General features: G+C 39.5%; 1 protein-coding gene across 1 annotated transcript in view; it reads left to right on the forward strand.

The window, feature by feature from the left end:
- The window catches only part of LOC124146821 (nonsense-mediated mRNA decay factor SMG5-like), a 79351-nt gene that overhangs the window by 1042 nt on the left and 61695 nt on the right, over positions 1-16614 (forward strand). The window contains exons 2-13 of the mRNA XM_046517286.2: positions 1497-1595; positions 4144-4267; positions 5245-5401; positions 8009-8128; positions 8492-8581; positions 9365-9443; positions 9838-9969; positions 10811-10882; positions 12261-12463; positions 14459-14602; positions 15936-16075; positions 16406-16511. Of these exons, the coding sequence (XP_046373242.1) occupies positions 1497-1595; positions 4144-4267; positions 5245-5401; positions 8009-8128; positions 8492-8581; positions 9365-9443; positions 9838-9969; positions 10811-10882; positions 12261-12463; positions 14459-14602; positions 15936-16075; positions 16406-16511 (1466 nt within the window). The remainder of the gene's footprint in view (positions 1-1496; positions 1596-4143; positions 4268-5244; positions 5402-8008; positions 8129-8491; positions 8582-9364; positions 9444-9837; positions 9970-10810; positions 10883-12260; positions 12464-14458; positions 14603-15935; positions 16076-16405; positions 16512-16614) is intronic.

Genomic DNA, 16614 nt, shown 5'->3' on the forward strand with positions numbered 1-16614 from the left:
ATGAACTATCAGGTCAGCCCTAAGCAGTCATGGAATTTCAACATAAACTTGTTCATAGCCACAACCTCATGTCAGCCAGGCCAAAATGACACAATATGAGTGTCACTATATGTAGCATATCGTTTCTCAGGATCACAAAATATGAATGGATATGTGAGGTAAACCTGTCGTGACACCACTGTCAGGTAGGCAGTTGACAATATTAGCAAAATTGAGGAATGACAAAATACTGCCATCACCTACATTGAAATATCTTATTTATATTATAACTTTTATTATAGGACAAGACCCTGAAGCCTTTTGTGCACTATTGCATCATTTATGTGTTGTGTCATACTTACAGCTTAATTAATACTCATATGAGCTAAGTAAGGATAAGAATTTGTGGATGAACAACTACTTTATTACAATTAAGAGCGATGTTTGGGCGTAGGTTCTAACACTGTTATCAAGCTGTTATCATATGAGCTGTAGTTTCTTTGACCATGTTAACAATCCTTCAAATAGTAGCAAATGTTACAACAATAATTGACCATAAAGAAATACGTCCATCTCCATTCCCACTGGGTAATCAGTCCTAAGATATGGCTGAATTTAAATTTGATTCATCTACATTTAACATGTTTAAGAATATATTGCATAGGGTACTCAAGTAAAGATTTGCGAAGACTGTTTTCTTCAAAAGTTTTCATTACAAAATGCAAATGACTAGAGTTACTACTTTCACAGTTGCTATAAAAAAATAATTTTGGTAGAAGAAGACAATACCACAATAAAGTCTCATTAGGAGTAATTCATTTGACTAGCATGTAAAATATTTGTTTGTCAATTCTCACTACCATCACCCCAGATAAGCTAGGTGATAGTTTCTAGGTTTTTCACCACAATACCCATATTCATGAGTTTTACCAAACTGGTAAAAACATCTACATAATCTAAGACCTGCATCCCAAGACACTTTATTTCATCATTTTGAACTGGAATGCTTCCTCAATACTGTAAATCTTGAAATTAATGCGAGCATGATTTAAATAAGAAAAATGCGAGTGGTCTTGGCTTACATTATATTTATTAAACATCGCATTTATATCAACAATATAGTGGTGTATTCATGTTAACCTGTGGCATGGTATCTCAGTGGGCTAGCACTATAAATCGGCAATCAGTCCGGACTAGTACAAGTAGCCACACAGACACATGCATGCATTACGCTATATAAGTGCAATAACCTTGGACGCAACGTTCACCTCACTTAATGTTAACAGGCCCATTATAATTGAGTTCACACTTCCTGTCTTTCATTATTTCACATCACTCACATTATTATTTATTTTCAACTGTAAAATATCACATATTTTACTTACATTACAATTGCTGTTGAATCCCATAAGTAGTCATAAGTTATGACCATACCAGTGTGTTGGTCTAAATAATCTTCTCTTTGTTGTACATTTGATGAACAATGTGATAATAACATACTATTGTTTTGTTTGTAGAGCTGCTCTGGATGCGATTCGTCGTCTGGATGAGATAAGCAAACAGAAGAAAGCATACAGAGATGTATTCTTGCAAGATGCTGTTGGACTCAGAAATAAGTCAGTACTTGATCATTATGTTGATATAAGGCAATATTACCCAGTGGAGATTCCTGGTTAGGATTTCTGGTCAGAAACCGATGTTTGTCGTACGAGGTGACTTAATGGATTGGGTGGTCTGACTCATGATATAAATTACTGTGTTTTCTGGTCCAGTCTCGATTATTTACAGGCTGACATAATATCCCTGGAATATTGTTGAGCATGTTGATTAGTGTGTAAACAAACAAACGCAAAGAGGCAAAACAAAGAAATATTGAGCACTGATGAAACATTGATAATCCTTTCGTGTGATATTTACCACCTCCATGGTCTAATGGATAGTGCATCTGCCCAGAGAGCAAAACATTGTGGTTTCGATCCCTGGCCACGTCATTCAAAAAGACGTTATAAGTTGATATTTGTTGTTTCCCTGCCTGGAGTTGGGCAAAAGGTGATAAAACAAGAACTGGGCAGGTCGGTCAGCATACTGTTTCTAAGTATATGGCTGTAGTGTTAAATGTTATAAACATGCATTTTTAAACACTATTTTCTATTTGCGTGTACATGAGGCTGCAAGCCACTAATCATGCTAATGTGTGAACTCAAGTATGTTTTATTTGGGTTTCCATTATTTCTTTTGATGATGGAAGTGTTTCCTCCACAGGCCAAATGTTGCCAATTCATAATCCTATAATCAGGGCTCGATTTAAGGAACTTGATTTAACTTGCACAACGTGCATGTTGGCATGAAAACCAAGTTGCACCGAACAAAACCAGGTTGCACCCTGGTCCCATCAATTTATGAAAGTTGAAACATAGTATGGTCTGTTGCCAGCATCACATAAATTGATGACACATTGCTGTAGAAAGTAATAGCAATGTGCACATAATCGTGAAGTACTCACAGTTTGATGACATCAAGCCCATGAAAGTATGACAAATTGCACATGACGTATTCGACGTAATAAGCGCCCGGCTCTAATAAGCGCCCATGGTGATATTTGCTAATATATTGGCTGGTGAACAATCCCAATTTGTACCCCTTCCGATTGATCAATGTGCACAAGACTGATTTATTCATGTATAATACACACTCGTGTGTTATATGCACCCTTAATTACGGGCAATTAAATTCTGGAAAAATATGTTTGTCGTGTATAAAACGCATAGACTTTTCTTTTATATCATTCAGGCTGTCCACATAATCAACGAAATTTGTGATCTTTTAACCCTGTTTTTTTCACCAAAATTATATTCTAATGAGAACCCCCTATTCCTAATTTTAAGAACGCCCTGGGCGCTTATTATGTTGAATACGGTAACACAGGAATTACTGATGTAGTATGGTAAATACATTTTGGAGGCATTGAGTGTGTTAAAAAACTGATTTTGTGTGTGGACAAGTAAAGGTTACAAAGTATCAAGACATGTACCATATCCAAGTAAATGTATCGATACCATGGTTCATTTACGTCTGGGGACACGGGATGCCCAGTTGTCTAAGGCGCCGCGATTCGCTGTGCAGAGTTGCGTCCCTTGGACACGCCAGAAACCTATGATTGTTGGTTCGAATCCCAGTTCGACCCGATTATGTTTCTAGGTTTGTCAGCACCATACCCGTGCTTGTGGGTTTCACCAAAGTGGTAAACATCTGAAACCTGCATCACTTCGGGCTTTCCTCACACATTAAGCTGACACGCTGTGATATAACTGGAATACTGTTAAAAGCGGTGTTAAACCCAACTCACTCACTCACTCACTCACTCATTTACGTCTGTTAATGAATGTTAGACCATACATGAATGCTGTGATGCATTTCTGATGCGTTTTAAGTTATCCCCCACCGTATCGTGCATATTTTCATCCATACATAAGCTGATACGAGCCTTAAACATATAACTGAAATACTGTTCCAAGTGGCAATACAACCAAGCTCTCTCACTACTATTCATTGACTCTCCCCATAATCCAGTCATAAAATACTCTCATCCTATAAATTTTAATCCACTTACTCTCTATTAAACCCTTAATCCTGTGTGTGTAAAATACCTTCTCATATTGTATGTGTCAAACCAATAAACCTGTATGTTTTTTTATTGTTTGTTTGTCAGTAATATTCCAGCTTTCTAACATCTGTATGTGTTAAACCCATGATACTATGTGTGATGACCCTGATGACCTGTGTCTTAATCCTCCGATTCTGTGTAACGTATTCGACGTAATAAGCGCCCTGCTCTAATAAGCACCCACAGCGATATTTGCTAATATATTGGCTAGTGAACAATCACAAGACTTATTTATTCGCGTATAATACGCACTCGTGTGTTATATGCACCTTAAATATGGGCAATTAAATTCTGGACAAATATATCTGTCGTATATAAACATTTCAGGCTGTCAGCATAAACAATGAAATTTATCTTTCAACTCTGTTTTTTTCCACCAAAATATTATTCTAATAAGAGCCCCCATATTTCAAATTTTGAGAGCACCCTGGGCGCTTATCACATCGAATACGGTATTAACCCCTGATGTTGTTTGTTAAACCACTAATACTCTGTTACAGACTCAAGGAGTATTGTGAGAGGTTGATGTTCTACAACCCCAGTGACTATGGCCGCAAAGCAGAGGAGGTTCTATGGAGGAAGGTGTTCTATGACATCATCCAGGTTGTCAAACACAACAGGAAGGTTAGTGACAATTTATTTTCAACTTTGGTCGCTATGTGGCTGAGATGTTGCTGATGCGACGTTAAATCTTTACTCAGTCACACTCTCTCTCTCTTTCAGCTTTGCTCCTGAAACAAGAATTCACTTCAAATTTACATGGAACAATTTATAAGTGTGACCATCACGCTTGGCCAGCTCGTCATACAATTTGTGATTCAGGCAGTACTGTTTTGGTACTGGAAATTCTAAAATACTGATACCGTACATGTGTGACACATACATCAAGAAAACATAAAAATTCATGTCAGTTTTAAGACATTCATTGACTTTTTTAAAGTGAATACTTTCTATGTCATGTGTATTACCATGTTTACCCTGCTATGCCATTGACTGTTTATGACTAAATGAATGTTTGGTTAAAAAAAGGTAAAGACTTATCTTTATGAAAAAAATATGAAAGTATTGAATAAGAATCATTCTACCTTGAATTTGGAAATTTAGATGTACAAATGACAATAACAATGAGTAGACTGACACATTTTGAGGAAGCTACCGGTAATATTATTGGAACAGTACTTCTTTGTCTGTCATTGTCATTATTCATTTTTTAATAATTGTGTGTAAAATTGCAGGTTATGAAATGCAGACATGCATATACTATTCAATGTATGTTTGGCAATTCATTTTTGGCAGAAAACATGATAGTCATCACCTAAGGAAGTGTATGTCAAGTTTTAGGGACCAGAGATCTTGAACTTCGGCTCTTTTCTATAGGGGACTGTGATGTCTTTTCTAAGTTCCATTCCAAATTCAGTTTAGTGCAGTTAATCTACAGTTAGCCTTGCTCTATATTTAAAACATTGTTTTTCTCTTAAATATACCTTCATTATATTTATGCAAATGGTTTTGATACAAGTATCATTAAGTGTATAACAGCATGACTCTGCCTTCACTATACATTGTTTTCAGGCTTGTTATCTGTGTTTGTATGTACACAGCATGTGCGTCCCCACGGGTCCCTGGAGACAGCCTACCGGACACACCTGGCCTCCGCCACTGGATACTACCAGCATCTGCTGTTCAGGCTGCAGCAGGAGTTTGGCCTCAAGTTGTCCGGCATTCTCGACTTTCATCTTGTTGCAGATCCCAAACCAGGTAATATGGTTATCTGCTACAACCACAGTAGGGATGGCTATTCATAGGCGGATCCAGAGGGGGATCCAGGGGATCCGGTCTCTCCCCACCCACTACCAACCCCCCATTTTAAAAAATAAGGTGTAGTATGTTGTAGACAGTAAAATTATCTGAGGGAAGATTTTGATATTTTGGACCCCTCCCATTTAAAAATGCTGAATCCACTCTTGCTGCTGGGGCTATATTCACCTTTGCGATTCTATGGCATTAGTAGCCCATACTTCTACAATAGTATTGTAATAGTTGTCAACTATTGCAATTGTATTGTGACAGTAGTAGATCAGCTTTAAGGCTTGATATTTATATAAACCAATGTAATAGAAATGAATAAAATATAACTGACAATCTCAAAGACGGACATTTTCCTCCCAGTCACAACTCAAAGGGAAGTAACTCTAATCTGAATCTGTCATAATCCTTGCTAATCAGCACATGGCAGGTTTGAAATATAATTTTTAAACTTACCCTATCGCACACTATGCATTTTTTCTTTCTCCTTTTGATCCTTGTGTGGAAACATCCTATAGTTTCCAGCTTCTACAAACATTCTCAGCATCACCATTGTCACCACCCAAACAATGGGTCATGCTCTGTAATACCATGGGCTGTAACCTTACCCAGGTTGATCACCTGACTACCCCTGCCACATTATTCTCTTCCTCATTGCCAACATGTGGCAATTATTTATGTTTTATTTATGACTATTTACAACTATTGAGGCTGTTGATTGTTATGTATACTTACGACAATATTGACAAATTACAGTAGTTGAATATTCCCCGTGACATTATGCCACTTGTTGGGCCTGCAATGTTTGACATGAATGGGGACTGGGAGTACATTGACAGGTTGGCCAAGTTTTCTAACTCAACAGTCTCATCAGCAGGTGGCCTTGAAACTGTCCCAGGTTAGCAGGATGTTGACATTATACTGGGTTTATTTATTTTATTTATTGCAAATATGTCAGTAAGCGTTTTTATGAAACCTTGTATGAAAACGAAATGTTAACTTATTGTCTGATATTGCCAATCATCAAGATCGTGGTAAGCTGGGGAGACAACAGAAATGAGGGACTGGAATATAGGAACAGAGTTCATCCATCTAATCATCTGTTTCTCAAAGGGGACAGATTTTCTCAAAAACTATTTAAGTCAGAGAAATTAAATTTTGCAAACTGATCTCCCTGGACTTGATCTCAAATGAGTTCAAAAATTGGGGTCATAAATTCATTTCCACAGATTTATGGCCTTTGCTCTATGCTTTTCAACTTAGTGCATAGTGTGTGAAATACGGACAAGTTTTCTCTGCTGAAGTTACACATGTTACATGAATGATAGTTTGCATGCTTATCTAAGTGTAATACTTGTCAAGACTGAGTTCGAAAATTGTTCCTGTAAATGATGTTTTTACAGAGTTGTGGCCCTTGATCGATGTTATTTTAGTTAGTGCATAGTAAGCAATGGGGACAAGTTTTCTCAGAAACTTCTGTTAATTAGCTTATCTAAGAGATAATTATCAAGACTGAGTTATATTTTCAAGAGAAGGGGCCTTTTGTGTACTAATTTCACATTTAATCAATTTTCTTTTTGAAGTGAAGCGGTCCAAGTACCTTTCTCTTCTTAAAAGGCTTTATAGGACTCTTTTTTATAGTTTTTATTCACTACTATATGAACAAACAAAATTCTAATGTGCCCCAAGGCGAGTGATAGTGGTAATGCCGTTTTCTTGTTTTTCTTGTTTCTTCCTCATGAAACTGACTCAAATAATCAAGCATGAGATTGGCTGAAATTGAGGGTCAAGGCCTTAAACTGGAAGTGACTTGGTTGTTATCGTACAAGAAGAGGGTGGATCATTGCTGATAATATCAATCATTGGTGTGTCTGATCTAAACTTGATCATTTGTTATGGCTGAGAAAATCACATTCCTCATGAAACTGACTCAAATAATCAAGACTGCCTCCGTGGTCTAGTGGTAGAGCGTCTGCTCGGAGAGCGGAATCTCCGGGGTTCGATCCCCAGCCGCGTCATACCAAAAGACGTTGAAAGATGGTACTTGTTGTTGCCCTGTCTGGCGCTCAGCATTAAGGGGCTAAAACAAGGACTGGTCGGCTGGGAGTCAGTATACTGTGTCTGAGTGGGGTAATCATGTTAAACTGCGGCATGGTATCTCAGTGTGCTAGCACTATCAATCTGCATCAGTCCGGACTAGTACAAGCAGCCACACACACACACATACACATGCATGCACGTAGCTATATAAGTGCAATATATCTTGGACGTGACGTTTAACCCCATTTCACCTCACCCACCACCTCAAATAATCAAGCATGCGATTGGCTGAAATTGAGAGTCAAGGCCTTTAAATGGAAGGGACTTGGTTGTTATCGTACCACAAAGGGGTGGATCATTTCTGATAACATCAATCATTGGTATGTCTGATCCAGACTTGATTATTTACAGGCCATTTTGTTACGGCTGAGATATGGTTGACTGCAGAGTAAAACTAGAGGCTAGCAAACAAGCATGTGAGGTAAACCATCTGTCAACTAACATCACTCTGTATTCCAGTAAAGAAGCACAGCAGTAGTAGCAGCAGCAGCAGCAGTAGCAGCAAGAAGACACCACAGTCCGTGATTGAGTGGGCGCAGAGAGCCTGCCACAGATGTCTCATTTGTCTTGGAGACATTGGTAAGTTATAATCTGTGATAATGAACAGCGCTCCTACTGAAATCATCCAGATCAACAATATATGGATATTAACAAGTCATGGCTAAAAGACTTCGACACAGTATGTCAATATTGGAGGCAAAGAAACCTTTTGACCCTACATTCAGCTGACATTGCACATATTCACTGAAAAACTGTCCAAAGGAGTATTAAAAACAACTAACTCACTGTCTATGAAAACACTTCCTGTCAAAGTAATCCCTGCCTATTTCTGCTTAGAAACACAAACAATATAATTTGATAGTTTTTGTGGCCAGAGGACATTTGGGATTACCTGCCAATCAAAAAAAAAATGTTCTAAATCTCTAAATGTTGTACTTTCAGCCCGATATCAACAGGACTTTGATCATGGCGTGAGTGGCGCCACAGCGGAGAGATACTACTACCAAGCGATCATGTTGTTTCCTGATATTGGCAAGTACATGTACCCCCAGCATTATTCACTCCCATATCCCCCCCCACATGGACCAGCTCAGAATAGGTTCCCACAACACATGCTTGTCACAGAGGCGACCAAGTTTGATCGGGTGGTCAGTCTTGGATGAGATTAAGCATATCTCAAGCAACATTGCATTTCAGGTCATTGTGACATCAGTTACCATGACATCACAATCAAATGACATCACTAGTCTCTCTGTCACTTGAAGCTGGTTAGCTGTACTTTAAACACCCAAGACTGTTTAATTGTTTACAAACTGAAAAAATTGGAAGAATGATATTGGAGCGACTCAATTAAGTGTCTTTTGATATCAAATATGTAATAGGTCATAAGCAATGGACAAACGGAAGCCAACACTTAAAAGTTAATTAGCGCTGATAGGTGACAGAATTGGCAACTGGAAGCCAGGAATTAACTGTTGATATTATTAACATCAAAAGATGCTCGGGTGAGATTCTCCATGTTTCAGGGGCGATCGGGTAGCCTAGTGGTTAAAGCCTTCGCTCGTCACACCCGAAGACCCGTATTCGATTCCTGACATGGGTACAATGTGTGAAGCCCATTTCTGGTGTCCCCCGCCGTGATATTGCTGGAATATTGCTAAAAACGGCGTAAAACCATACTCACTCACTCACTCACTCCATGTTTCAGTGGATGAACGTGATATGACTAGGAATCGCAGGATGTTTATGAATCAAGACTGTCATACCTTATCCATAACATAACAGTCCAGTGATGAAAGGTTGTGTTATTTGCAGGTATGCCCCACAACCAGCTGGGGACTTTGTCTGCTTCCCGCTACTACAGCTGTGAGGCTGCCTATCATTATATTAGATGGTAGGTACTCTGTAGTGAACCTATGGACAGAATAGGTCAAAATTTGTATTGTGTTTCCCTTGCTTGGTCATTCAATTTTAAAGGGAAAAGTCTTTCGTGAAAATATTGCAATGTATTGTTTGATAAGTATATTGCAGTAAACTTGTAATATTGTTCAGTTCTATTTAATATAATACATTATTGGAACTTGTTCAGACATGTTAAACTATTAACAAAATGCAAAACCAGTTTTTGATTTAAACACTATTTCCAAAAGGTTAGCCAGTGTCTTAAAGGATACTCTCTATTTTGAAGGATATGTTAATTAGATAATGTGTACATGTTGCTGTTACTACCAATTTTGTTAAATGTAAATGAAATCAGATATATGCAGTGCTTTCAATATCTGTGACAGTATGTCGACAGAGAAGTCGTTTGAAGGAGCCCATGGTAACTTGCAGCGACTGTTTGAGAAGAACCACAAGAGGTACCTGGAACTGGGGCAGATTCAGCAGCAGCACCGTGACCTCACACCAGACAAACAACAGTGAGTTATGCAGCCTACCATTTAGGCCTGTTGCCAGACAAATGACCGCCTCCGTGGTCTTGTGTGGAGAGTCGAAGGTTGATGGTTCGATCCCCAGCCATTTAATACCAAAAGACCATAAAAGATAGAACTTGTTGGTGTCCTCTCAGTTTGAAAAATGGGGATATACAGCGATCAACGTGTCCCGTCTGATGTCCATTTTCCGTTTCTGGGGCAGAACTCCTAAACCGTTGAATATTTCTTGTTGAAACTTGCTATACAGATCAATCTAGTGGCGAATTGTATCAAATCACTTGAGCACCTTGTTTAAAAAACATGAAAAGATGTGCACAACATCTGTCAACGCCTAGTTGGCGGTACACGTGCTTTGCAAATCCTTCAGTCGACCAAAACCTGCGCGTTGAAGTCCATGTTGTTTAAGAACTGGATGTCTAGTTCATTACTCGATTTTGATTGGACTATGCATACACTCATTAGTCCAGCCAAATTGTAACTCCATAATTCGAGCCAAGTTGGTCAAGGGTGGAAACTAGACTTTTATTAGTCAGTTAATGCCCTTGCCTCAGGAAAATGTACCGGTATGTGACCTGGCTGATTGTGACACATGTCATTATACATTGCTCATGCTATCAACCACTGATTTGATTACAGACTGCCATGACAGTGACACAGCTGGAATATTGCAGACAGAAAACAACTTCATAACATTATTTACTTTTCAATGTCTTGTTAGTGTCATGGTTATTTGTATGTCCTCTATGTTCATTCGTCTTTATAAGAAGTTATCAAATTGTCACATTCAAGTAATAGTTTTTAAAGAGAAATTTATTACTACTTCCAGACCACAAAACATCCGGCAGTTCTTTGTCCGCTTCCTGTACCTGCTGGATGTCTTGTATGATACAGAGAAGAGGTGAGTGCACCCAGCTTGCTAGCCAGTAGCAATTACATGCCTGGATGTGTTCCGTTCCTTCATCACCGTTTCGTACTGATTAGGCTTCTAAGTTTGTCAGTACCTGTAGTCATGGGTTTCACCAAAGTTGTTAATATCTTTAACCTGCATCATGTCAGGCTTTCGTCTCACTGTGTGAGTAGGTTCTTTAACATGTTGATAAACTGAGAATGTATTCATTGACCAGCAAACCCTGGGGATTCCACGAGAATGCCCCAGGCATTCGGAAAGAAAATGCCCTAGCTTTAACTGAATTGTAGGACCAAGGGTTTACAGTTGAATTTTATAAACTGTCCCCTTAATATGAATATAATGTTGATTTTTGATTGGTTAAAAGTCACAATTCTCGCATGAACATTCCATGATGTGAATCAAACCTGCAACTGCACATATTGTGGTTTGTTTTGTAACCCTTTGTTTTCCCACTGCACATGGTCTTTCTCTCACACGCTTTCTTCAATTTCCTTTTACACCGCAATACACTATTGTTTCACAATAAGGTATCACAATGTCTTCTTATTCCTTCAGGAATTTCTAGAATTTAGACAGTTTATAAGTTGGATAAGACCTCCTCCTTGACATTCTCAGTCAAGACCTCTTTTTTATCCTTTACATAAAAAATTTGTGATAGAACCAAATACTGTTCATAGTGGCCTCACTCACTCACTCACTCACTCACACACAGCTTGGGATCCTGGTGTATTCTGTCAATGTACTTGACAGCATGGATGGTTTTTCATGCCGTCAACCACTGGTGTGCCTATACTCACAGCAGCCATGATAAAGCTGGAATATTGTTGATGGTTCAGACCTGTATGATTTGCTTGGTCTGAACAAAGCGTGATGATAGACCCCTCCAGTATTTATCTTGTTTATATAGTATCACACTCTGCCATTATTTCCGTGGCTGAATTATGCCACCAATGCTACTTAAAGTAACTTTAGAATTTACTGCCTGAAAGAATATGACGAATGACCTGTCTGATGTGAATTTGTTTTTCTTTTTTCTATGGCTTAGGGACCCATGAAGATCCAGGGTAGAATAGGTCTTCAACAACCCATCCTTGCCTTAAAAGGCGAATGTTGCTTGTCGTAGGAAGGGACTAACAGGATTGGGTGGTCAGGCTCGCTGACTTGGTTGATGTATTTCATTGTATATCAATTGCATGGATCGATGCTCATAATATCAATCACTGGATTGTCTGGTCCAGACTCGATTATTTACAGACCGCCGTCATATAACAGCAAACAAACAAACAATATTTGGGCTTAGGAGTAGAACTGTTGTCAGAAACAGCAGTTGAACATTGAATATACCTCATCCCTGTCTATGTTCCAGCAACGACACAACTTTGATGCAGTCTGCATGTCAGGCCACGCTTCACGACTTCAACCTATGCATGTTCTATGAACCCAGCTCAATGGCAGAGAACTACGCGAAAGCTGACCCTGCCATAGACGACCCCCATTACCTGGATGATGACATTGTCTTCAAGATCGTCATCATGTGTCTCAGCACCATCCATCTCCTGCAGAGGAAATGTAAGTGTGTCAACATAGTAACTCTGCTGAGGAATGTTTTTGAATCAGGTAAACATGGTGAACAGCTTTGAGTTGATTTCTTTGATATTGCATAGGCATGACTAGGTAATTTCCTCTTAGGTTAACAGTGTGGACGTATCTCAGTCGGTTTGCTTGTCAGGTACATTTGCCTTCAGTCTAACAGTGTAGTCGTAGTTCAGTTCGTTAGTTTGTCAGGTAAATTTGTACTTAGTTAAACAGTTTGGACGTAGCTCTGTCAGTTGGATTGTCTGGTAAATTTGCACTAAGCTTAGCATTGTGGTCAAAGCTCAGTCAATTAGTTTGTAAGGTAAATGTGGCACTAAGCTAAACTGTCTGGTCGTAGCTCAAGTCAGGAATATTTGCACTCATATTATCAGTGTGGTCGTAGCTCAGTTGGTTAGTTTCTTGGGTAAATTTGCACTAGACAGTGCGTAGTTCAGTTGGTTTGTTTGTTGGGTAAATTTGCACTACGTTAAAGTGTGTGGTCGTAGCTCAGTCAGTTAGCTTGTCGGGCTAACACTCCGAATTTTGCGAGTTCGAGTCTGAGTGGATTTTCACAAAACCTGGTACCTTTTTTTAGTGACATGAGACCTACAGCAGAGATTGCCCTCCCAAGAAGTTGACTGGTACTCTCTAAAGGTCCTCCTATCATGCTTATGACGAAAAAGGCACCCAGTACACCCTGTACTATTGTGGTCGTGTTGACGGTCACTGATGATGATTGTCAATGGTCAGCCACATTGAATGGTTACCATGGTCGCCAGCCTGTCTGCTCCATGCCTGCATCAACAGAAGTTTAACTGTCTTCCTGTGTCAAGTATTGGAGTCTTCTCAGTCCAGATGGTAGTTGCATTAATATTAACAAATAGTGTTAGGAAGTGGTCTTGTGTGCAACCCACACGTCACAGTGATTCAGGTTTGGTCATTGAGAATAAGTCAATGGGTGACCCTGAACGGTAAACTTGATTCCTGAGAGTTTCTAGGGCTTAGGTCCTGCCCCTTACTGAAGCAGCTTGGTTTGGTGTCTCCTTCGTGACTGTTCAAAATATGCCTCTGTTCACCAAGCAGTCAATGGGTAGCCGGTAGAAAGAGATGGTAATGTCACTGTTGAACTCAAAGGCAGTATGGGTTGTATACTCCCCAAGGGAGTTGAGAATAAAATTTGAGTGCATTGACGGGTGTAATAATAATGTGTTGTGCTGCTGAGCTGCAGTCCAAGTTTGAAGTCAAGTGCTTTGTATATACAATATGTTATTTTGTTATTATACTAGGATAATAGTGTCATGATTTCTTTCACAGTTGATTGGTCAGTTCTGTGTTCTTGTTATTAATCACGAAGTAGAAATAATAGTTTCAATATTCAGTTTGTGTATATGGAATATGTATATGTATGTTCTGAACGTTCAAACTGAGTTAAACATATTTCTGACCATTATGCTTTTGGGTCTGGTCACATAACCTCTTTTGGAAACCATACCATGTGTTATAGATATATGGAAAGCTCTTGGAAATGTGCATAAATCAAACCACCACAGCCCCACCACCCCAAAATAAGAACCACTAAAATGCTGACTGTATAGACATTTGTAGAAAAGTCAAACTTTCCTGCGTTTTTAACTATCAGTTACCCCTTACATAGGCGGATGCAAAGGGGGGTCCAGGGGGGCTGCCCTCCCCCCACCTTTTCAAATGTAGTATGTTGTGGGCAATTAAAGTATCTGAGTGAATTATAGTAATATTTGGATCGCTTCCTGTACGAATGCTGGATCCTCCCTTGCCTTGTACTTGAAGACCAATGTTGAAAACCCCAAACAGTACAGTATCTGCGGAAAGAGCAGTCCATGAGAAGTAATCTCAATACAGACAAAGAAAGTCTGTGCACATACTTTTAGGCTGGCCGAAGTGTGTGGCTATGAAACTGACAAGTATGTTATTTGATTCAGACTGAGTACATTGTGTCATCTCCTCATATAGGCTCACCTCAATTGACAGCCGCCATTGCCTTTCTTCTTGCGCTGTTCTCGCACATACTGAACCATGTGACCAACAGACTACAGGGGGCGCTGTATGAGAAAGAACACCCAAATAAGCTGTTAGAGTCACACAAGTCTATAGCAGGTAGGTAGTTGTCTCTATTCAGCGCTGTGTTTTGTGTGTGGGAGTTGAAATGATGATTGTAGATCAGTCCAAACAGGTACTGTGAACAGATGACGATAAAGGCAATGTTGTTTCACTCCACTGTCAGGGATAACCCTGTGGCCTGTAAATAATGAGGTGAGGTGAAATTGGGTTTAACGTCGCGTCCAAGATTATTGCACTTTTATAGCGATGTGCATTCACGTGTATGTGTGTGTGTGGCTGCTTGTACTAGTCCGGACTGATGCCGATTTATAGTGCTAGCTCACTGAGATACCATGCTGCAATTTAACATAAATACCCCACTCAGACACAGTATATTGACTCCGAGTCGACCAGTCCTTGTTTTAGCCCCAGAGCATGTATAGATAAAACATTCATCCCCCATTCCACTCTCCTCCCCTGCTAAGCTCCAGCAGCCATTGCTCATCCCCTTTTCAACCCTAGATGATTACAAACGAATCCCTGTTAATCTGGATTGTATTTCAATTTCATCTTTTAACAAACAATACATTGTTTAGGACCAATTCTAACATGGCTCTTGGTGTAAACAGATGATTGCACATGAATCCCTGTTAATTTGGATTGTACTGTTCTAAATTTCAAAACAAAGGATTTGCAGGAACAGAGTAATTTCACTTTGTGTAGGAATGCTCAAGCTCCTTCTCAGCACGTGACACCTTGATTTTATCCCTGGTAACATCCCTGCCATCAGGGCCCGTGAAGATTCGGGGTAGAATAGGTCTTCAGCAACCCATGCTTGCCGTAAAAGGTGACTTTGCTTGTCGTTAAGAGGCGACTAATGAGATCGGGTGGTCAGGCTTACTGACTTCGTTCATGCATGTCATTGTATCTCAATTGCGTGGATCGATGCTCATGAAATTTATCACTGGATTGTCTGGTCCAGACTCGATTATTTACAGACCGCCATCATAGAGCTGGAATATTGCTGAGTGCGGCGTTAAACAACAAACCAACCAACCAACCCTGCCATCAGTGTGGACATGGCCATTTCACATGTTACAAGAGTCTAGAAATTTGACGAACTTCCTGTTTCCCATATGATTTTATGTTTTGATAGTATGGTCAGATTGGTTTGAGAATGCAGACCAACTTCCCCCTTACTTTCTTACTGTACCAATTACAAGAACACAATAACATGTATCTTTGTAATGGTATATCAGTGGCGAGCACTAGAAAACAGGCTTAAGTCTGGACTAGAACAAGCAGTTGCACACGAACATGCATAAGTACAATAATCGTGATGTAATGTTAGACACCCAATGTAACTGTGTGATCACTACTGTCCCTACAGCTCTCCCCCATGATGACCACAACTACTCGTCCACCTCGGACACGGAGCGGGATGAAATGTCCAGTCATGATGCTGACCACAGGAACAACAGTGTCGACAAAAGCAATATGCTGACTCAGGACGAAGGCAATAAACCAAAGGTATGAGTTCTTACAGATCAGTGTTATGGAGGACTGCCGGTATATTTATATGGTCCTATGAATCTTACATGTATATGCATCATGAGCAGGCAAGTACTGTGAAAATCTAAGTGCAACCACACACGCTGTCCATATGCACAGTTTAGAATATTTCATAGAATTAATGTGTACATTATTAGGTACGCAAAGAACACTCTGACAAGTGCCAACAGTACAGAATGGTTCCTGTGTCATGCCGTTACTAACATAAACCAAAAACTGTTAGACAATGCTTTTTTGCAAACATTATTGTCTCATATTTATAAAAGAAGGAAAATCTTCTGATTTCAGAAACAGAAGCAATCACGACTCCGCAACTTGCGGCGACGTAGACGACGTCACCATAGCGATAGTAGTGACATGTCAGACTTGTCTGAAGATTCTGATCTCAGTGAAGGTGAGCATTAGTGTCAATCATGAAGTTTCTGAGTGTTGACAATTTTACTTCTTTTGTGTTGTTTTGTGCACAATTTCTTTAGGAGAAACACTGATTTGATTTG

The sequence above is a fragment of the Haliotis rufescens genome, unplaced genomic scaffold (genome assembly GCF_023055435.1).
Source record: "Haliotis rufescens isolate VD_foot unplaced genomic scaffold, xgHalRufe1.0.p SCAF_1, whole genome shotgun sequence".
Lineage (NCBI taxonomy): Eukaryota > Metazoa > Mollusca > Gastropoda > Lepetellida > Haliotidae > Haliotis > Haliotis rufescens.